The 23362-nt window shown below is 42.3% G+C and overlaps 1 protein-coding gene across 8 annotated transcripts in view; it reads right to left on the reverse strand.

The window, feature by feature from the left end:
• tmem259 (transmembrane protein 259) overlaps window positions 1-23334 on the reverse strand; it is a 23840-nt gene extending 506 nt beyond the window's left edge. The window contains exons 1-14 of one of the 8 annotated variants that reach the window (XM_044362230.1): window positions 22968-23334; window positions 18349-18773; window positions 11879-12193; window positions 11433-11616; window positions 10180-10290; window positions 9782-9904; window positions 9141-9241; window positions 7056-7113; window positions 6339-6422; window positions 6100-6232; window positions 5415-5514; window positions 2914-4440; window positions 2616-2645; window positions 1-1911 (exon numbers count right to left, since the gene is read on the reverse strand). The exon at window positions 1-1911 is cut by the window's left edge and continues 506 nt beyond it. In XM_044362230.1, coding sequence (XP_044218165.1) covers window positions 3556-4440; window positions 5415-5514; window positions 6100-6232; window positions 6339-6422; window positions 7056-7113; window positions 9141-9241; window positions 9782-9904; window positions 10180-10290; window positions 11433-11616; window positions 11879-12193; window positions 18349-18567 — 2313 coding nt within the window. In that variant the 5' untranslated portion in view covers window positions 18568-18773; window positions 22968-23334 and the 3' untranslated portion in view covers window positions 1-1911; window positions 2616-2645; window positions 2914-3555. Of the gene's footprint in view, window positions 2558-2615; window positions 4441-5414; window positions 5515-6095; window positions 6233-6338; window positions 6423-7055; window positions 7114-9140; window positions 9242-9781; window positions 9905-10179; window positions 10291-11432; window positions 11617-11878; window positions 12194-18348; window positions 18774-22967 lie in introns of those variants that run through there. The other 7 variants (XM_044362228.1, XM_044362226.1, XM_044362231.1 and 4 more) reach the window with 7 other exon arrangements.
• Between the last annotated feature and the right edge of the window lie 28 nt (window positions 23335-23362).

Here is a 23362-nt window from a genome sequence, read left to right on the forward strand (position 1 = left end):
ATACTTTATGTATTTTTACTGCATTTATCTGATCAGCAAATCAAATATTGAGTATTTTATAGATTAAAGTCGATCAGCTGCTGTCACACGGATCAATAAGTTGCTGATGTCTGAACGTTCATCCAACGTCTTCCAAACGGAAATGAAATGTTTCATACTTTCATGTTGTTTACAGGTGAACTGGTCCTCTGATGATGTCACAGTGATGTCATCAGACAACAGGAGGTTGACCTGCAGCGAGGTTCTAATGAGACTGTCCAGGTGCATTATGGGAAACGTAGGATCCAGTTTGTAGACTGAAAGTTTAGATTAGTGAATCTAAAAATATGTTTAAATCTTTATTCTTTGTGTTTTTATAATGAACTGATCTACTAACAAGTATTGTGTTTGTATCAAAGCTGATATATCTGATTCCTCCGTTGTTGTCCAGAAACTATTATTATATACTATTCAAGTGTATTTATGCAGCACAGAATGTTTTTAATCTGTACTTCCTGTTTCATGTTTTCAGTCTTAACATGTTTGCAGTTTGTGTTTTTATTGGTCCATAAATAAACTCGTCAGGAAACAGTCAACACTCAGCTTTACCAGCTGATGAGGAGCACCTGAACGCACCTGCAGACCGTTCCGCTTCAGTCCCCTGAACGCATCACAGCGACAGGCCACGCCCTCTGCCGGGAGGCGGAGCCTGAGTTGTGACGCAGCCAGTGTCATATTGCACAGCCAATCAGCTCGCTCTCCTCGCTGACGTCTCTGAAGAGGATTATTGATAAGGCATTCATTCTGACAGGAAGTCCCGATCGATCAGTCCGACAGGCTCCGCCCCAAAACTACTTCCTGTTCTCTAAGAGTTTTTATCTTCAAAATAAAAGCATATGGAACAAAAAAAAAAAAAAAATCAACTCAGTTGAGTTTGTGCTTCAACCTGTCAAAGTCAGGGCTGATCAGCTGATCAATAACTGATCATCACGATCAGTTCCTGCCATGTTCAGTGTTTAAAGTGACGCTGAGCTGCAGTTTATAGAAACATCTGAATCTGATCAATAAACAATCAGATTTCAGATCATCTCCAGTTTCACCGTCTGTCAATTAGTTTCAAATAATCAATTAAATGCAGAGTTTTTTTATTTTGCTCTACAGATCAATAACAACCAACTATTGATCTGATCACTAGTTTCATGTTTCTGATGTCTAACGTCTGATTCATCAATTATCAATATGGGCTGAATCGTTATTGGCTGATTGATTAAAGTTTCATCTTCAGCTGAAACACAAAACTAAATATTTATTATTAATTGATGAATTATTAAAATCATCAATAACTTCCTACTGTGAAGATTTTATTTTTGTTTTTTTTAACAAACTGAATATTTTGAGTTCTGGTCGACAACAAAGAGACATTTAAAGACGTCGCCTCCGACTTCTTCTACTGTTTAACATTTTATAAACTAAATGATTAATAATCAACAGATTATTGATCAGGAGAATAATCAGCTGGTGTTTCTGCAGCAGAGCGACAAGAACTGAACTGACCTCTAAACTCTTTTATTGATTCTTTATCTTGATTTTAATGTTCACAAAACAGTAAATTCACCTTTATTTCCAAACGAAAAGATCATCAGAGGAACTGATTGATTATTAATTATTAATGAAATATTCACACTTCAGTCTTTCATCTTTCTGTGTGAGACTTTCTGATACGAGCTGAACGATTGATCAGCCGATGGATCGATCGGTGTCGGTGAGGAGCTCTGATGATGAAACGTGAGGCGGGCGAGCAGGTGAAGGTCACACCTGGTTCAGGGTTTTACCTGGATCCACATCACAGGCTCGATTTACATTTCTGCTTCTCACAGATCAAATGTTTGTCTCCACTTCAGGTTCAACAGTCACAGAAACAAACCAGAGAACCTGACAGAACCTGACGGAACCTGACAGAACCTGACAGAACCTGACGGAACCTCACAGAACCTGACGGAACCTCAGAACCTGACAGGACCTGACAGAACCTGACAGGACCTGACGGAACCTCAGAACCTGACAGAACCTGACAGAACCTGACAGGACCTGAAAGGACCTGACGGAACGTGACGGGACCTGACGGAACCTGACGGAACCTGACGGGACCTGACGGGACCTGACGGGACCTGACGGAACCTGACGGAACCTCAGAACCTGACAGAACCTGACAGGACCTGACAGAACCTGACGGGACCTGACGGGACCTGACGGAACCTGACGGAACCTGACGGAACCTCAGAACCTGACGGAACCTCAGAACCTGACAGGACCTGACAGGACCTGACGAAACCTCACAGAACCTGACGGAACCTCAGAACCTGACAGGACCTGACAGAACCTGACGGAACCTCAGAACCGGACAGAACCTGACGGGACCTGACAGGACCTGACAGAACCTGACAGGACCTCACAGGACCTGACGGGACCTGACAGAACCTGACGGGACCTGACAGGACCTGACAGGACCTGACAGGACTTGACAGGACTTGACAGGACCTGACAGGACCTGACAGAACCTGACAGAACCTGACGGGACCTGACAGGACCTGACGGAACCTCAGAACCTGACAGGACCTGACAGAACCTGACAGGACCTGACGGAACCTCACAGAACCTGACGGAACCTCAGAACCTGACAGAACCTGACGGGACCTGACAGGACCTGACAGAACCTGAAAGGACCTGACAGGACCTGACAGAACCTGACAGGACCTGACAGGACCTGACAGGACCTCACAGGACCTCACAGGACCTCACAGGACCTCACAGAACCTGACGGGACCTGACGGAACCTGACGGGACCTGACAGAACCTGACAGAACCTGACAGAACCTGACAGGACCTGACAGGACCTGACAGGACCTGACAGGACCTGACGGAACCTGACAGGACCTGACAGAACCTGACGGGACCTGACGGGACCTGACGGGACCTGACGGGACCTCAGAACATTTAGTCCCTCAAACATAAGAACTGAAACTGTCCCGCAGAGTCCAATCTGACGTCTTCGAATGTCTCGTTCTGTCCGTCCAACACAAAGATTCAGTTTGTTAGGACAGAGAATCAGGAGGACAGCCGGAGCTTTAAATGACTTATTGATTATTGGAATTGTTATTAGCAGTCGCATGAATAATTTGTTCTGTAAACGTCTCGTTTGTCCGACTGAACAAAACAGAAAAACGATGAATCAACTATCAAATTGTTGCTGATTAATTTTCTGTCAGTCGACTCAGGAGTTAGTTGATGAAAGGTTTGATCTCTGCCTGCGAGTCGTCCTCTCTGTCATCTATCTGCTTTTAGTTTTATTGATTATTTGATTGACAGACAGTAAAATAAACCGATCGTGTCTCTGCAGCTGTTTCCGTCACCTGCGGAGGGTCTCCACCCTCAGGTTGGGAAACACGATAAGATAATTCTTTCAGATGTGGATCAACAGGAAAACCCTGAACGCTCTCTGATCAGCTGATCAAACAGGCTGATCAGCTGACAGGTGTCAGACAGGTGAGGTGATGTCACGGCGGGACACCTGGACTCTCAGGATGTGTGTGAGGAGCTCTGCTGCGCTCTGCAGTTCCAGTCTGTACCTGAACTCTGTGAAGGGGGGCAGTCTGTCTGTGGGGGGGCCGCACCTGCTGGCCCCGCCTCTGAGGGCCCCGCCTCCGCCGCCTGTGGCCCTCTGATTGGAGGAGGAGGAGGAGGAGGAGGAGGGGGCGTGGCTGGAGGATCAGCTCCTCCTGCTGTGGGTTTAATTTCTACAGAGACTATGTTTGGATCCACCGTTACACTCTGCTCCCCTTCACCTCCTCCTCCACCTGCTCCTCCTCCTCCTCCACCTGCTCCTCCTCCTCCTCCACCTGCTCCTCCTCCCCCTACGCCTGCAGCTTCACCTCCTACACCTGCTCCTCCTCCTCCTACACCTGCTGCAGCTGCTCCTCCCATCCAGAACTCGGCCACCACGCTGATCTCTGTCGCTCCCGCTGACCTCTGACCTCCTCCTCCTCCTCCATCGAGCACCGCCGCCCCCTGCTGGGTGGAGGACGACAGAGCTTCGGTGATGATGGCGGCCGTCTGAGCCACCCAGTTCAGCTCCGACCTCACCTCCCCTACGCCCGCTGCAGGAGAGGAGGAGGTGGAGGAGGGCTGTGGGTCGGGCTGAGGCTGGGGGGTGGAGGCGGGTGCTGGTTGGGTGGTGTCCGCTGGTCCTGGAGGTCCTGCAGCAGCCGCAGCAGCTGCAGCAGCAGCAGCTGCAGCAGCAGCAGCAGCCGCAGCACTGTTGTTGTTGTTGAGGCTGTCCTGCAGGGCGGTGGCGGTCTGGTTGGCCTGACCCCCCTGCTGGTTCTGCAGCAGCATCTCTTGGATCCTGATCTGCTGCAGGATGGCGGGAAGCTCGTAATGATGGAAGAAGTAGATCATGGAGTGCTGCATGAGGAGAGCAGGAGCTTAGTGAGAACAGCTGACATCTACACAGGATGAATGTTGTTGGATCTGTGACTGTCTGCAGCATGAAACTACAGTATTAATGTCAGCTTCAGCTCCCTCTGCTGGCTCACAGGCCAAACTACCTCAGACAGGCTGTTGCACTGAACTGTACAGTTCTGACTTTGAACATGTCATTACAGTTCAAATATTAAAATGTTTCCCATGTTTGAACAAATCTTTGAATAAAAGTGATAAAAAGCCCCAAACACAGGATCACAATACCACAATATCATAAACAATCACAAACATTCCAGTAGTGAGACATAACTGGAAACCAGTCTGTCCCAGTTCAGAGGCTGTATGAGCCACATGCTCTGGATGATATATTAATATCATATCATATATAATATGAAATATTATCCCAGAAACAATCAGACTGTGTGTTTAAAGTGAATCTCTGAGGTGTTTTTTTTCTTTCTGCTGCATTTTATCAGCTGTTTGTGTGAAAATGTTTTTGCAGATGTGACAGATGTTATGATGTGTCAACAGCAACATGTTTGAATCAGAAACAAGAAGCATCAGGAGAACAAAACCTCATCAGATGTGCTGCTGTAACGTCAGCTGCTGCTCTTTCAGACTGTTAATATTCCAAACTATTTCCTAAAATATTCAGACTTTTATTCTGAAAATATTCAGACTTCTATTCTAAAAATATTCCGACTTTTATTCTGAAAATATTCAGACCTATTATAAAAATATTCAGACTTTTATTCTAAAAATATTCAGACTTTTATTCTGAAAATATTCAGACTTGTCTCTTATCTGTCTTTTCTCTGATTTCTCAGCAGATTTATGGAGGTTTATTGGTTTATTGGTGACGGACATCACTGATGATGATGAGTTCATTTTGTGTTTCATGTCTGTGTGTTCAGAGTGACTGGGGTGATGATGATGATGATGATGAAGGTTCTGACCTGGATGAAGAGCCAGGAGGTGACGAGAGCCAGGCTGCTGTACTGACCGTTGAAGCGGTAGTGATAGGCGTAGAAGGCGAAGTGGTAAAGATAAAAGAACCTGAAATAAAACACAGAGGAAAGAAATCTGTTAACGTCTCATTTACGCAGAAATAATGATACCAGGAAGGTTTGTTAATGGGCTTTTAAAGGGTTAATATAATGATTTATAATATAGATTTATAAAGCCCTTAAAATTGATCAAATCCCCTGAAAGCCATCCCTTAACTTATACCTTTAAATTGCTGTAATTTTTAAATGCAGGTGTCTATTCATGTTATTTCATGTCATTTAAAAGGCTAAAACAGTGCAGATTATCCATTAAAATCTCTTCATGTATTATAGTTCATGTTTCTGTCCATGAATGAACTAGTTTAGGATGTTTGAACTATAATTAAGGTGCTTTTAAAAAGGTGCATTTTAACAGGTAGCTGTGATGTTAATTTGTACATTTTAAGTAGTTTTTAACCCCTTAAAAGCCTTTAATACAGTATATTACAAACCATTAATATTTCCATTCATTTATCCCAAATCTGTGCAAAGTTCCTGAAAACTGAACAAGAATCCCTTAAAATCTCTGTTTGCACCTGTGGACGTGGTCTACAATGAGCCAATAGTGTGAGGCGGTGTCAGTCAGGTGACTCACCTCAGCCAGTGGCGTTTGCTGGTGTTGGTGTGGCAACAGATGGCGTCGTACTGATCAGCCAACCAGACGATGAGGATGATGTAGAAGGCCGTGGTCGTGTCGTTGAAGAACTCCGACATGATGGCCTCCATACCTGGTGACAGGAAGTGACGTCATCAGGTCAAGACAGGAAGTTACGCAACACACAAAAACCTCCAAACACTGAAGCCAACGATCAAATAAACTTTATCTCGACTTACCGACGAGGGCGAGGATGACGGTGAGCAGAGGGGCTGCTGGGAAGGCGATGGTCATGTTCATCTCCAACATCTGCAGGAGATCCACTGGGGGGGGGCAGAGAGACCAGATCAATACAGCTGATCCTCCAGATCACAGAGACCGGATCAATACAGCTGATCCTCCAGATCACAGAGACCGGATCAATACAGCTGATCCTCCAGATCACAGAGACCGGATCAATACAGCTGATCCTCCAGATCAGAGAGACCAGACATCATTTATGATACTTTAGGATTAAATTGATCATTTAGATCAGAAATGATCAGAGAATCAAACACTTTACATCCATCGATCCCTCCAGGAAACTGCGATCCCAATAACTGACTAAATATTTGTGAGAGCTGCAATTTTGCTAAATTACTGCTGATGCTGATCTGCAGGAAGCTTTTTATCCAACAGAGTCATTACATCCGACTCTTAATTTGTAGGAGTTGAAAAAAAAACGCATTATTTTCCTTTTCTTGCAATTTTCCCCCAATTATCCTGATTTTACTGTAATAAGTAAAAAACACACATTGAGTTGCAATTTTTGGGAAAAGCTGCTGCAAAAATCAATGTTTTTTTTCAACGCATTCATCACAAAAACATGGAGATCCTGGAGGGATTGATCATTTATTTAATATTTAACTGAAAATCATCATCAGTCGGTCTGATGTGGCGCTTCAGAGGAAACTGACCAATGAAGACGAAGATCTGGTGGTGAGAATATCTGAGCAGCATGGAGACCGACAACGTCTGCAAAACACAAAACATCAAACATCAACACAGTAAAAGTACATAAGTATTATGAGCTTGATGTAGTTAAAGTATTGCAGTAAAAGTACATAAGTATTATGAGCTTGATGTAGTTAAAGTATTGCAGTAAAAGTACATAAGTATTATGAGCTTGATGTAGTTAAAGTATTGCAGTAAAAGTACATAAGTATTATGAGCTTGATGTAGTTAAAGTATTGCAGTAAAAGTACATAAGTATTATGAGCTTGATGTAGTTAAAGTATTGCAGTAAAAGTAGCGGTTTGGTCCCTCTGACTGATATATTATTAGGGACCGAGCCCAAAAGGCAGAGGACTACTGTAAAACAATAGTCCTTTGTCTAACAGCGAGGATCCTACTGTTTTTCATGTCTGTTTGTTTCTTTCTTTCTTTATTATTACGCCAATTAAACCCTAAATTTGACCCCCTAAACATGCTCAAAAACTCACCAAATTTGGCACACACATCAGGTCTGGTGAAACATTCAATAAAATGTAAAAACTAACCCCTAAAGTACCAAAATGTGCTCTCTAGCGCCACCTATGTAACTAAAATGGCCGCCACAGTCCGTAGGAATGTCACAGAGAGATCAAACCAAAACTCAATTATTCGTCTCATCAAGACCTACAAATCATACACTGACACCCCTGACCTAAATCCAACAGGAAGTCCGCAATTAGCCTTTCAAAATAAGACTTTGCCCCAATTTTGGCCCGCGAACAAACGCTATCTCCTCCGAGGGCGTTAATGGTATCGGCTTCAAACTTTGATACATGACTTATGACACTGTGCTGAAAAGAATGTTGTTAAAAACTTTGTAATAACTCGAACGGTTTGGATTTAATAAGCCCTGAAAGTTGCAGTGCCACATCACCCTTACAATGTAAACCAATGGGGAGGCAATCTATGGGCATGAACTTTGTGTCAAACAGAGGCTTCTGACGTCTAAACTATAAGTCTGACCACTTTCAAACCTGTATCAATGGATTCATCACAAAATTTCCTACTAAAATATGATTTTTAATGTAAGATTTGGCCAAAGTCATGGGATTTATGAGGATATTTCACAAGAAGTGTACTCTAAAATCCTCCTCTCCAACTGCTCCTGGTGATGTCACTCCCTCAGTGCTGTGAAACATTCCGCAATACACACTCATTATAAAATCACAGGAGGAGCAAGAAAAGACTTTAAAACTCACACTCTAATATCTCAAAAACAATAAAAGATAGAAAAAACATGTAAATTCAAGATTTGTAGGTCAAAGTCTCGTGACTCATTTAAAGTTCAAATGAAGTTTGTATCTAAAACTATGTGGAAGCAGTAAATGTTCAAAAAGGTGTGGGTTCACTCACACTCTCCATTCAAATCAAACTTTGACCAGGTCATGTGGGTTAAAAGTCTTTACTTTTCTAAAAATAGACTTGATGAAAATTAGGAAAATAATTTGTTTTACACACAAACTCATCAAGAGTTTTCAATTTACTAATTGAAATTCAAGTGAATGGGCCCAAAACTTGCATGATTTTGATGACACAGGTGTGAGCGAGACAGACATGTCTCACCCTGCAGAAAACTCTCATCCTGTCAATCAAACTTTCAAAATAAAAGCACACCACACTTATAAGAAATATCCCTCATTTTTAAAAAGCAAAATGATCTGATCCCGACGGGCCAGAGTGCGAGGTCCCGACCAACGCTGCTTGCAGCTTTAATTATATATGACATCATTAGATTATTAATAGTGAAGCATCAGTGTTAGAGCAGCATGTTACTGTTGTAGCTGCTGGAGGTGGAGCTAGTTTACACTACTTTATATACAGTTAGCTAGTTTAGTCCAGTGGTTCCCAATGTAGTGAAATGTAGTGGAGTGGAAGTATAAAGTAGCATCACATGGAAATACTCAAGTAAAGTACAAGTACCTCAAACTGTACTTGAGTAAATGTACTTAATTACTTTCCACCGCTGGTGTTCAGTCAGCTGATGAATGTTGGATGCGACTGATACTTACGAATATGACCATGATGACGAAGGCAGCCAGGTAGGAGGTTCTGGCCATCCACATGCTGACAAAGCGGTAATGTTCTCCAGACACCACGTTCCTCAGGAACCCTGCAGAGAACCACGCAGTGACATCATCAACCTGCAGACACCTCGCAGGTGAAAATATCACCTGAACTTCAGAAACCTGATTAATGTCGGCAGGACTCTGATGTCTTTATTCACATCTGTCTGAATACACCTCAGGATCTCTGTTCTCCTGGTTCTCTGTTGGTTCTCTGTGTTTTCTACCTTTGTTCTCCTGGTTCTCTCTCTGTTCTGTGTTTTCTACCTTTGTTCTCCTGGTTCTCTCTCTGTTCTGTGTTTTCTACCTTTGTTCTCCTGGTTCTCTCTCTGTTCTGTGTTTTCTACCTTTGTTCTCCTGGTTCTCTCTCCGTTCTGTGTTTTCTACCTTTGTTCTCCTGGTTCTCTCTCCGTTCTGTGTTTTCTACCTTTGTTCTCCTGGTTCTCTCTCTGTTCTGTGTTTTCTACCTTTGTTCTCCTGGTTCTCTCTGTGTTCTGTGTTTTCTACCTTTGTTCTCCTGGTTCTCTCTCTGTTCTGTGTTTTCTACCTTTGTTCTCCTGGTTCTCTCTCTGTTCTGTGTTTTCTACCTTTGTTCTCCTCGTTCTCTGCGAGCGCCTTTACGCTGGACATCAGAATGTCATCGTAGCCCAAAAACTCATCGAGCAGGAAGCGACTGAAGCCGTCACCGAAACACTCGTCCTTCATTGGATCTGAACACAAAGAGAGAAACGCAGGTTTCAGCTCCGTCATCAGTCATGTGACCATGAGGCCGCTGGTTCCACTTAGAGCTGCGATGATTAATCAATTAGTCAATTAATTGGCAACAATTTTGATAAGACAAAACAAGACAATGAGGATGAATCGTGGGCTCTGGACACTTTTCACAAGTTACTAGTATTTAATAATTGATTAATTGAGAAAATAACTGGAAGATTAATTGATAATAAAATAATAAGTTAGTTGCAGCTGCGTGTCGGCGTCTCACCCAGAGTGACGACCATGACGGGGATGTTGAGTCTCTGTCTGGTGCTCTGAGACAAACGCAGGAAGCCGTACTCCAGAGAATACTCCACGATGTACTCCTCCTGAGGCCACACTGAAAGAACATACGTCACACATGTCAAACAACATACGTCACACATGTCAAACAACATACATCACACATGTCAAACAACATACATCACACATGTAAAACAACATACGTCACACATGTAAAACAACAACGTCACTGATTAATTTGTTTAAATCAATATCTCCCAGCATGCAGTGGTCCACTGATGATGATGTGTTTGTCTTGTTCAACATCACATAGACTTTGCTGCCTCCTGCTGGACTGAAAGAGAACCTCAGCTCTTTAAAAATACATTACATCATCATCATCATCATCATCATCATCAACAGATGAATCAGGATCAATTTAAAACTTTTAAAACAGCTGCTTCACATCACGTAGTTCCACAGTCAACCAACTCAGCAGGAGTGTTACTGTAGGAGGAGGAGGAGGAGTCAGGGAGGAGGAAAGGCATAGGTTGGAGGAGGAGTCAGAGCAGGGGGGATGGGGTCAGAGGACGAGGAGGAGGAGGAGGAGGAGGAGGAGGAGATGAAGGAGTCAGAGGCATTTGCAGACTTGCGGACTTTGCGGGCGCGTTCCCAGTAAGTCTGCAAGAGTCGAGGTTTGTCCAAACCCACAACTGCCCTCGCAAAATTACCCATAATCCTGCAGCAATCAGCTATAAAGTGACAATGTAGAAAATAATAAATAATAATACGAACTATTATCATCAATAACAAAAACAATAATTCTCAGAGTAATATTAATAATAATAATAGGTTATGTAAAGTATTTACTGTATGGATTAATTGATGTAATGAGGTTTATAACAGGCTGGATTAGAGCAGCTCAGGATCACTCTGACCAGATGTGTTGACAGTAAAGCAGAAAAGGGTCAGGAATTTCAATTTATCTCCATGGAAACACTGGAGGTCATACGTCCCGTCTCGCAGCCCGGCGCCCTCGCGGACGTGACGTGACGACGGCGAACACGTCACGGTACGTATCGCTGAAGTCCGCGAGGGCTCAGTCCGCAAGTCCAGAGGGTGGACATTTGGATTCAACCAGAGAGGAGGAGATGAAGGAGTCAGAGAGGAGAAAAGGAGGAGTCAGAGGATGGAGGCAGGGTCAGAGAAGAGGAGGAGGAGGAGGAGGAGTCACAGAGGAGGAGGTGAAGGAGGGTTTACCTGCTCTGGTTATCATCTCCAGCTCAGACACAGAGTCCTTCAGCGGCTGCATACCTTTAGTGGTCTGGCTGAAGGAGACGTCCTGACTGTCGTTCACACCTCCTCCTCCTCCTCCTCCTCCTCCGCCTCCTCCACCTCCTCCAATCAGAGACGGCTTCAGACGAGGCTCGATGTCCAGCTCAAACTGTAGAAACGGAGAGAAAAAGCTACAACCAAACCAAAAACCAAACTGGCGGAACATGAAGTTGTAGTTGCCATGGTTACAAACACAGGTGAGCTGTTCATCATTACACACATTCGTTATGATCTGTGCTAATAATGCACAATAAGTATCAGTTATCAATAAAAACATTGATTAGTGCAGCTTTAAAACTCATTGCTGAGTATAACTGGGTTCAAAAATTAAATATTTCATTGATCACCTGCGTGTGTTGACCTGTGCTCACCTGCACTGAGCTGTTATCAAACATCTCCAGGGTCATCTCCTCTTCATCCTCCTCCTCCTCCTGCAGCGCTGCCAGGCTGAGCCCCGCCACTCTTCCTTTCCCTCCTCCTCCTCCCTCCTCAGGCTCCAGCTCCTCCTGGAAGCCCGTGGAGTCATAGTACTGCAGGAAGACGGGCGCTCGGCTGGAGTTCCTCTGGATCTCCACCCGCAGGATGCCGTCACGAGGCCAGCGCTCCCTCACCACCTCCAGACAGTTGATGGGCGAGCGGGAGAAGGCGATGTGGATGTAGGCGAGGATGAAGAGGACGAAGAGCGCCTGAGGAGGAGCAGAGAGGAGTCAGAGAGGCAGTCTGTTATATGTGACTCGGCAGTCTGTTATATGTGACTCGGCAGTCAGTTACATGACTCGGCAGTCAGTTACATGACTCGGCAGTCTGTTATATGACTCGGCAGTTTGTTATATGACTCGGCAGTCAGTTATATGTGACTCGGAAGTCAGTTATATGACTCGGCAGTCTGTTATATGACTCAGCAGTTTGTTATATGACTCGGCAGTCTGTTATATGTGACTCGGAAGTCAGTTATATGACTCGGCAGTCAGTTATATGACTCAGCAGTTTGTTATATGACTCGGCAGTCTGTTATATGACTCGGCAGTCTGTTATATGACTCGGCAGTCAGTTATATGACTCGGCAGTCAGTTATATGACTCGGCAGTCAGTTATATGACTCGGCAGTCTATTATATGACTCGGCAGTCAGTTATATGACTCGGCAGTCTATTATATGACTCGGCAGTCAGTTATATGACTCGGCAGTCAGTTATATGACTCGGCAGTCAGTTATATGACTCGGCAGTCAGTTATATGACTCGGCAGTCTGTTATATGACTCGGCAGTCTGTTATATGACTCGGCAGTCTATTATATGACTCGGCAGTCAGTTATATGACTCGGCAGTCTGTTATATGACTCGGCAGTCTATTATATGACTCGGCAGTCAGTTATATGACTCGGCAGTCTATTATATGACTCGGCAGTCAGTTATATGACTCGGCTGTCTGTTATATGACTCGGCAGTCAGTTATATGACTCGGCAGTCAGTTATATGACTCGGCAGTCAGTTATGTGACTCGGCAGTCTGTTATATGACTCGGCTGTATGTTATGTGACTCGGCAGTCAGTTATGTGACTCGGCAGTCAGTTATATGACTCGGCAGTCAGTTATATGACTCGGCTGTATGTTATGTGACTCGGCAGTCAGTTATATGACTCGGCAGTCAGTTATATGACTCGGCTGTATGTTATGTGACTCGGCAGTCAGTTATATGACTCGGCAGTCAGTTATATGACTCGGCTGTATGTTATGTGACTCGGCAGTCTGTTATATGACTCGGCAGTCTATTATATGACTCGGCAGTCTGTTATATGACTCGGCAGTCTGTTATATGACTCGGCAGTCTGTTATATGACTCGGCAGTCTATTATATGACTCGGCAGTCAGTTATATGACTCGGCAGTCTATTATATGACTCGGCAGTCAGTTATATGACTCGGCTGTCTGTTATATGACTCGGCAGTCAGTTATATGACTCGGCAGTCAGTTATGTGACTCGGCAGTCTGTTATATGACTCGGCTGTATGTTATGTGACTCGGCAGTCAGTTATATGACTCGGCAGTCAGTTATATGACTCGGCTGTATGTTATGTGACTCGGCAGTCAGTTATATGACTCGGCAGTCAGTTATATGACTCGGCTGTATGTTATGTGACTCGGCAGTCAGTTATATGACTCGGCAGTCAGTTATATGACTCGGCTGTATGTTATGTGACTCGGCAGTCAGTTATATGACTCGGCAGTCAGTTATATGACTCGGCTGTATGTTATGTGACTCGGCAGTCAGTTATGTGACTCGGCAGTCAGTTATATGACTCTGCAGTCAGTTATATGACTCGGCAGTCTGTTATATGACTCGGCAGTCTGTTATATATGACTCGGCAGTTTGTTATATGAATCGGCAGTTTGTTATATGACTCAGACTGTGTTGCATCATGGAGTGTTTGTGGAGAAAAGCCTGAAGGTGTGACTGCTGCTAATCTGGACTAAACCTTGGACTTCTACACCAGAGTCCATTAAAAATTCCGTCATTTTAATCCTGATCGCTGCAACACGTTTAACTTAAAGGAACTTTGTGTTGTTGTTTGTCCCGCACAGATTTGTTAAGTGCTGTCATCATTACACATACTCATTATGCACAATTACTATTAACTATATAATATCTAAAGAATAAAAATATTGATCAATGCAGTTTTAAAATCCCCTGCTGTGTACAGTCAAGTAGAAATTTACATTTAAGTATCAACTGTAACAACTGTATATAATAATATAATAAAAAATATAAAATAATATATAAAAAAAATAATAATAAAAAATATTCTGATTAATGGTGATTTTAAGTTGAATGATTGTTCTGCACATGTAAACCAGGTTGTATGATTGTCAGGTTGTATTTGTGCAATAAATAAAAAAATCCAAACTTTTTATTCCCTGGTTTATTTTCATTGATTAACTGTTTCATAGCAGAAAAATGTTTTACCAGTTTATCAGTTTCTTAATTGGTATTAGGGATGTCCATCATTAATCGATTAAATTATTAATGACAATTCATCAATAATCGATAAAAAATATATTAACCAATAATGCAGAGGATGAAGCGTTCTGTAGGTTTGCTGTATTAGTTACTTTTTAATGAGACTGAATTACAGGTGTGTTTGCTGTTCGCCCGTAAGAGCCAGCATGCCTCGCTCTGCTCACTGAGGCCGGCGTGTTGATGAACACCGCGGCGTCTTCAATCTCATCAAGTTGTGAAAATTCCACGGAGTTGTTGTTTGTTGTCTGGCTGCTGTGTGATTCAGATATCTGAGACTCATGCTAATGCTAAACTAGCATCGCTGTAGCTGCGGCGCCGACGGTCGGGACAGAAGTTCTCTAAATTACACAACAACCAACAAAATCAACACAAAAGTGATGAGCTGTGTGAGCGACGCTCTCCTGCTCGGAGTATAAATACGTTTCAGCGTGGCAGTAAATGTTAAAGGTTTCCTGGACTGATGAAGTTGGAGTGACAGTATTTGTGTGTCTGTCGCAGCTGAGCAGCTGTTTCCAGCAGCTGTTTCCAGCAGCTGGACCAACAACCAGTCCATCATGTAGATAAAGTACGAGTATTAATTCATATTAAACCAGTCAGACAGACGTTATGGGGAGTAACCTGCTTTTTATTTGTTCGATAACGTTACGGGTCATTTACTGTTGAAGGCTGCAGCAGTTTCAATTAAAGATGATCTAACTGACTGATTCATGAAGCTCCTGCAGCTGTTTGATGTTTAATACTTTGATTTTGTCGTCCAGCGACAGACAGCAGCTCTGAACTTTTAAATGCAGTCATTATTTTGTAATTTAACTCATAATTTAAGTAACTGTTTACTTAATCTGTTCTTAAAATTCCTCATGTATTCTGATTTGTGTCAGACGCAGGTCACAGTTGAACGTCCACCATAAGTCATAAATTAATGATTAATCAACCGACTTTCGATTAAGGGAACTGCTTAAAATTTGCATCTCTAATTAGTACTTAAGAGATATTTTATACTGAAAAGGAACAAGAGCGTTGCTTCTATATGGCACATGTACATCTGAACATCTCGACCTCCAGCTGTGTCTCCAGTCTTCAGCCTGACGACGTCCGACAGAAATATTTAGAAAGAAATCCAAACATTGTTTTTTATTAATTGATAAAGAGGAACTATTATGTATATTTCAAGCTCTATATTTTTATTTTTGGACTCCACTAGAGCAGCTTTTTTATCTTCCTGACCCTTTATGCAGCCTAAAAGCCTGCTCTGTTCTGATTGGTCAGATTCAGGAAGCTTCCCCCGGCGGTGGGAGGAGACTCCGGAGGCAGCGTAAACAAACTATAGTCGTCGGATTTCGCTTCTTCTTCTTCTTCGTTCTTTACTCACAATATAAACTTCTCCTCCGTATTTGTTGGAGCTGAAATCAGATCTGAAACATGCGAGTACACAGCAGGACGTCTCTGTTTGGTAAATATTACGCTAATTTCTTACTTATTGTGCGACTTTTAATGTTTGCTGATCGCTTTCAGCCGAATCAGTCGTGTTAAGTTACTGCTGATGAAAACCAACATTTCCTGCTTTTGCTGCTTCAGATCACAATCTTTTAAATGAACAGATAACAGGAGATGAAATGTGCTTATCCACCGTTTTAGTGCAGAAACCGCTACAGTAACGCCGTAACGTTAGCGGAGCAGAGCAGCGAACTTGCGCGCTGTGCGTGGAGCAGATGACCATATAAAGAAATCCGTCACCAGCCGACGTCGTCTCGGGCTGAAAGTGGAAAAAAAACGTTGGAAACCGAGCGTTCAGAGCAGCCGCTGCTACACACGTTTACCTCGTTATTTGACATGTCGGCCATGTTTAATATGAACATCCCACATTGTGACATAACATATATGACTGAAAATAAGGAAAAATGTCATAAATGTTTCCTTTAATAAAGTCGCCTTGACTAAAATAAAAACCATTTTTTAAAGCAAAAACGCCAAAAAAACATTCAGGTCCACTTCCTCCTCTGATGTCTGACTGTGTTCTGGATAAAACAAACATTTCAAGATCAGCTTTGACTCTTTTGGACATTTTTTTTTACAAGTTTCAGAAACTTAATAGACCAAACAACGGAGAGAATAATCAACAGATAAATTTAAATAATCTTCAGCTCTACACAGATCAGTTTGTGTTCTCACAGATTCTCCTTCAGTTAACCAGTTAAATTCACTGTCAGTTATGTTTCATGTTGTTTTTGAGGTTAAACCTGCAACGATTATTAATTGATCAACAGAAAATTAAATTAAATCAGCAACTATTTTGATAATTAATCAATTTAGTATTTTTTAAAGGAAAATGTCAAAACTTCTCATATGTGATGATCTGTAGGTTTTGGACTCTTCAGCAGATAAATAAAGACATCTGAGGGCTTCAGCTCTGACTCTGACCAAACGATTAATTGATTGATTGAGAATATCGTCAGCAAAGAGCCTGAGGGGTGAACGACGAAGCAAGTTCAACATATCCAGGCTCAACAAACCCTGAACTCATGATCAGAGATAAGCTGCTGGTTATGAACTTTCTTTGTTAACTCAGGCTTTCTGCTTCGGGCTCCATGAAAGAGGCGTTTGATGCGTCATTTGACTCTTTTTCTGCACAAAATGGACCAATCATGTGCTGCTTGCTTCAGTCAGGAGGAACAGGTCGTTATAACGGAGAGATATGAATAATATAAATACATCATCACAGCAAAAAGCAACGCTGTCGCTGCAAATAAGCGAAGAATGCTGGCAGGACATTGCTGATGTAAATTTGTTAATTAAAAAACGAATTCATTAAATTATTAATATAAAATATATGCATTATATATGCATTGACTGGTAAAATATCATATTTTACCAGTCAATGCTCTCTCAATGCCTCCCACATCCAGAACTCTTAAACTTTAAACTCAATGCAGCAGATTTAAACATTAAACTGTCTCATAATCAAAGATTCTGGCCAAATCAAAGTGAAACTAGTATTATAGATTGAATATTATCTGAGATAAATATCAATAGATTCATCTTTTTTTTGTTCAAAGTATTTCTTCATTAGTTTTTTTTTGTTTGTTTGTTTTTTTGAAATACAGTTTGATATATTGTAACAAAATCCCGCAGTAACCCAAACCTCACCATTACAAATACACAACATGACATCAAATCAATGGTAAGTCTGATAAAAGACTAATCAATATTCTAATCGGTGTTCTAATAGCTGCAGTAGCAGCAGTGTTAAACAGACTTCACAGCAGATCAGGTGGTGAAAGGACGACGCTTTTTACCGCCAATTTAAGCCGAAACTCAGAACATAACCTGCTCCGGACCAGGTTACGTCTGCAGCATCAGTTACCATGGTGATGTAGCAGGTTAACAGAGAGTTACCATGGTGATGTAGCAGGTTAACAGAGAGTTACCATGGTGATGTAGCAGGTTAACAGAGAGTTACCATGGTGATGTAGCAGGTTAACAGAGAGTTACCATGGTGATGTAGCAGGTTAACAGAGAGTTACCATGGTGATGTAGCAGGTTAACAGAGAGTTACCATGGTGATGTAGCAGGTTAACAGAGAGTTACCATGGTGATGTAGCAGGTTAACAGAGAGTTACCATGGTGACGTAGCAGGTTAACAGAGAGTTACCATGGTGATGTAGCAGGTTAACAGAGAGTTACCATGGTGATGTAGCAAGTTAACAGAGAGTTACCATGGTGATGTAGCAAGTTAACAGAGAGTTACCATGGTGATGTAGCAAGTTAACAGAGAGTTACCATGGTTACCAGGTTAATGATGTGTTAATAATCTGGCCCGTCTCACCTTGAGCAGGACGAAGAACTCGAACACCCTCCTGAAGGACGGAGGGAAGAGTCGGGCGTAGGTGACGGCCATCTTGAAGAAGAGCGCGTGGAAGAGGCGGTCTCTGACGTTGATGAGGGGGTTCTGGTTGATGTTGGGGTTGCGGATCCTGTTGGGTCCCATGTTGTTGTTGTTGTTGTTGAGCGGGACGTTGTTGTTGTTGGCCTGGTTCTCAGACATGTTCTCTGTGGTTTATTGTTCTCAGACGGCAGGAACAAACAGCTTCAGGCTGGTTCTAGGTCAGCATGGCTGCCGGGAGCGTCGCTCAGAGAGAAGGGACGTCCGTCTGTGACCTCTGACCTCTGACAGACACCGCGATGATGACGACGATGATGACGATGAAGACCTCTGCAGCTGATGGATTCAACTTCTTCACAGACCTCAGACTGTTCAACACAACATTCATCAATAAACACTTTCATCAAATTAATGAACATTTATTAGTGTCAATAGCTCATTGATAATTAATTATTCTGATATTGTGTCTGAATAAGTCAATAAAACTTATCGTCCATATAACACTGAATCAAAACATAATAAACAATCCACAATGAAAATAAAGTTTTATTATAAAGTTAATAGTAGATTAATAGGGCTGGATTTAAATAAATAATCAATTTATTATGATTCTTATTTGAATGATCAGTAATCAATTCTTGAAATCCAGAGATTGATCTTTGCATCGGCACCTTTACTCAGTAAACATGTGAACTAAACGTTGTTTACTTGTTGTCAACGGTTCAGTTAGTTACATTATTTTAAGATAAAAACAGATGTAGATGATATCTGCTCTATTATTACCACATCAGCTGTGGTGTGAACGTTGTTCTACGTGGACGAAGCTCCGCACGCTGATCTATTATCTCCGACTACGTGGACGTAGACTGAACAGTTCGTCTTTAGCTGGCGGGGAGCTAACGCTAGCTAGCAGCCGTCTGCACACATCACACCGACCTTTAAATACAGTTTCTGTTGTCTGAGGCGACGACAGTCCACGTGTAGCATTATGGGATGTTTATTTATTTTAAATACGCATAAAAACTACAGACAGCGACACACAGTCGATGTTTGTTGGACCACCAGAACATCTTCAGAGCTCCTTGTTATTGATCATCATTGATCATAAAGATCTTCCTCATGTGGTGCTGTGATGATGATGCTGGGTTGAGATCTGGTGACTGTGAAGGTCATAACATGATCCACATCATTCACTGTCATCCTGAAAGAGACCAGCATCCAGACCTGGACCAGACCCCCTCACTGTCGGGATCCAGCACTCAGACCTGGACCAGACCCCCTCACTGTCAGGGTCCAGCATCCAGACCTGGACCAGACCTCCTCACTGTAGGGGTCCAGCATCCAGACCTGGACCAGACCCCCTCACTGTAGAGGTCCAGCATCCAGACCTGGACCAGACCCCCTCACTGTCAGGGTCCAGCATCCAGACCTGGACCAGACCCCCTCACTGTCAGGGTCCAGCATCCAGACCTGGACCAGACCCCCTCACTGTCAGGGTCCAGAATCCAGACCTGGACCAGACCTCCTCACTGTAGGGGTCCAGCATCCAGACCTGGACCAGACCCCCTCACTGTAGAGGTCCAGCATCCAGACCTGGACCAGACCCCCTCACTGTCGGGGTCCAGCATCCAGACCTGGACCAGACCCCCTCACTGTAGGGGTCCAGCACTCAGACCTGGACCAGTTCTCAGGTGAAGGACTCATCTGATCATATCAGTGTGTTCCACGTCTCTGTAGACCAGAACCTGGATGGATTTTGCACCACTGAACTCTCAGATGTTGGTTCATCTCTGTAATGAGGGTCTCTATGTGGTTGTTGACGGGCTCACGAGTCCCGACTACCAGATCTGATGAATCTTTGGACAGAAGCCTGTTTCTAGATCTACTTCCTGTCTGATGTTTCATATCATAATTTATTTATTCATTTATATTCTTCGTGTTTTAAAAAGTTGTGTATAAATAAATCTTTGCTGACGGTCTGATCACGTCATCACATGACCCTGTTTACTGACGTCTTTCCCGCAGATCTAAACGCAGACGTCACTTCAGTCACTGTTCTTATTGACAGACGAGCCAGCCGAGCGTCTTTGTGACTGAAGCTGCTGCCGTCCGCCCCAACAATCAACCCTCGTTCAGCCGCTCACATCTTTTCCTCTCGTCACCTCGATACCAGATCAGAATCAGCTGGATGTTTATACAAGTCACAGAGCATCACTGGATGTTCATGACTTCATTACTGGAGCAGCGCAGCTGTGTGGAAACATCTTCTACTCTCATTTATTCAGGTTTTTCCTTTAATCTGCCGCCGTCGTCTTTTAGTCTTTTTGCAGGAAACAGCCTGAGATGTTGATAAACTCAGAAGAGTTTTATGCAAAATTAGTGGAACTGAATGTCAGATCAGGAGATCAATGGTGATATAGATAATAGATAATAGATAATAGATAATAGATCAGGCCTGATTAACAACATTTCATAAAGTTCTCAGTGTTTATGACGTCAGATGACATTTCTTATCTTGTTCTGGTCTCTATCAGCCTCCACTGCTTCAACTGACATTTTAATCTTTAAATGACACTTCACCTGCTTTCATTTGCTCTTCAGTAGAGCTGCTGTGATTAGTAGTTATCAATACCTAAAATCAACAGAAAATTAATTTTCAACTATTTTCATAATCAATGAAGTGTTGAAAAAGATCATTTTTAAAGCAAATATGACAAATATTTGATGTTTTCTGCTTCTCGTCCATCAATAAACGTCTTCAAACAAACATTAAAGCATCATTCTGATGATTTTATATATTTGTCTAACAGCATCATGTAGTTCTGTGTAAGGCGGACACTACTGAGCATGTGCAGTAACGCGGTTCTGTTTACAGCTTGTTGTGCTGCAGATAAACTTTATACTGGATTAAACATCTCTGAAAAAAGAATCATTTGATTGTTGGTTTGGATCCAAACATGAAGACAAATATAGAGAATCAGCAGATTGATCCTTTAATGACGTCATCTCGGGCTCCAGGAAATCTGTCACACAGTTTTGTTGTTTTATAGACTCATTGATCGATTGATTAATGATCGATGTTTGCAGCTCTTCTCTTCGACTGTTAATTCGGTGTTTCCATGGAAACCGATGACTCGACTGTCTGCAGCGTTTAGAGCGAGACGTCGAGTCGACTCACAGAGCAGAAACGTACGTCGGATCCAGGAGAAGATATTTACTGTGTTAATATTTATTGATCTGCTCACAGGCAGACCGGAGCCTCGATCAATCAATATAGATATAGATAGATACTGTTAATATGTTCATAACATATAAACAGCATATTAAACAGCTGTATGAGCAGATTACGCTTCACTAAACTAAAATAAACCTGGAGAGTAAAAACGTGGGTCAGAGCTGCAACTAACCGTTAGTTAATTATTGATTAATCTGACGATTAGTTTCTGGATTTATCAATTAGTTGTTTGGTCCATAAAATGTCAGAAATTGTGAAAAATGTGGATCAATGTTTCCAAAAGATCTTCAGTTTACTGTCAACTAAAGAAAGCAGAAAATATTCACATTTACGTGTATTAACGGTCACATGTCAAATGTTTTCAACACGCTTCAGCTGCTTTCATCTGACAGCTGGAACCATTAGTCAATAAATCAATAACATTTTCGGATTTTGGACTGTTGGTCGGACAAAATAAAAACATCTTTCTCTGTTTTCTAACATTTTATAGACAAACCAATTATTCCATGATGGAAATAACCAGAACTTTACAGACTTACTTTAATGGTCTTAATGTTTAAATACCAGCTGACACTTCAACTGCTTTCAGCTTTTCAACCTAAACTTCTCACGCAAACAATCAGACTGAAAACTTTCCTCAGTGAGAGTTTTTATAGTTTAAACTTTACATGTGTGAGTTATTATCAGAGGAACTCAAATCTGATGAAATAAATGTTCAGAACAACATCTGAAGCTCCTCAATGACTTAAAGACACTTAAGTGCTTAAATATTCTCTGTGAGGTTCATTAGTGGAAAGTAACTAAGTACATTTACTCAAGTACTGAAGTACTTGTACTTTACTTGAGTATTTCCATGTGATGCTACTTTCTACATTTCAGAGGGAAATATTGTACTTTCTACTCCACTACATTTATTTGACAGCTTTAGTTACTTTTCAGATGAAGATTTGACACAATGGATAATATAACAAGCTTTTAAAATACAACACATTGTTAAAGATGAAACCAGTGGTTTCCAACTACATCAAGCTCTTTATACTTATGTACTTTTACTGTAGGAGGATTTTTCATACAGGGACTTTTACTTGTAATGGAGTATTTTAAGATTGCTGTATTGGTGTTTTTACTGCAGTTAAGAATCTCAGTACTTCTTCCACTACTGCAGATGTGTTGTTGTGTTTGTCAGCAGATGATGAAATGTTGTTGGTCCTGCAGGTTTTCGGGCCTCTGCTTCAGCAGGTAAACATCCAGCTAACTAACACTTTATCTCCGTGAAATAAAGAGCTGTAATTGACATTTGCTTTGGATTAGCGTTTAGCTCACTTACCTGTTATTTATCCCGCAGCTGTGTGTCCATGTTAACGTTTTCTTATCGATGTTTTCTCCAGATGAAACGAGCAGACTCATAAACGCAACAGCTAGCTGGTTAGCACTGTTAGCAGGAGCTAGCAGCTAACGCTAGTGAAACAGCAGCGGTGTTAGTTCGCAGCCAGCCCGTCCGGGACTCTGTGACGACTCATTTCAGATTTATTTAACAGACTCAGTTTGATTCTTCAGGAGTTTAAAGATTATCTCTGAGCTGTTGTTCAGCCAGCAGCAGCTAACAGCAGCTAGCAGCAACTGACGGCTGCTGTTATGAGACGGAACTACGAGCAGAGCGGAGATACGGGTCCTGAACTGTGACGTGTTTCCTCCCTGAGCTCAGTCTGACAGGTGTGTGTG

The sequence above is a fragment of the Thunnus albacares genome, chromosome 9, assembly GCF_914725855.1.
Source record: "Thunnus albacares chromosome 9, fThuAlb1.1, whole genome shotgun sequence".
NCBI lineage: Eukaryota > Metazoa > Chordata > Actinopteri > Scombriformes > Scombridae > Thunnus > Thunnus albacares.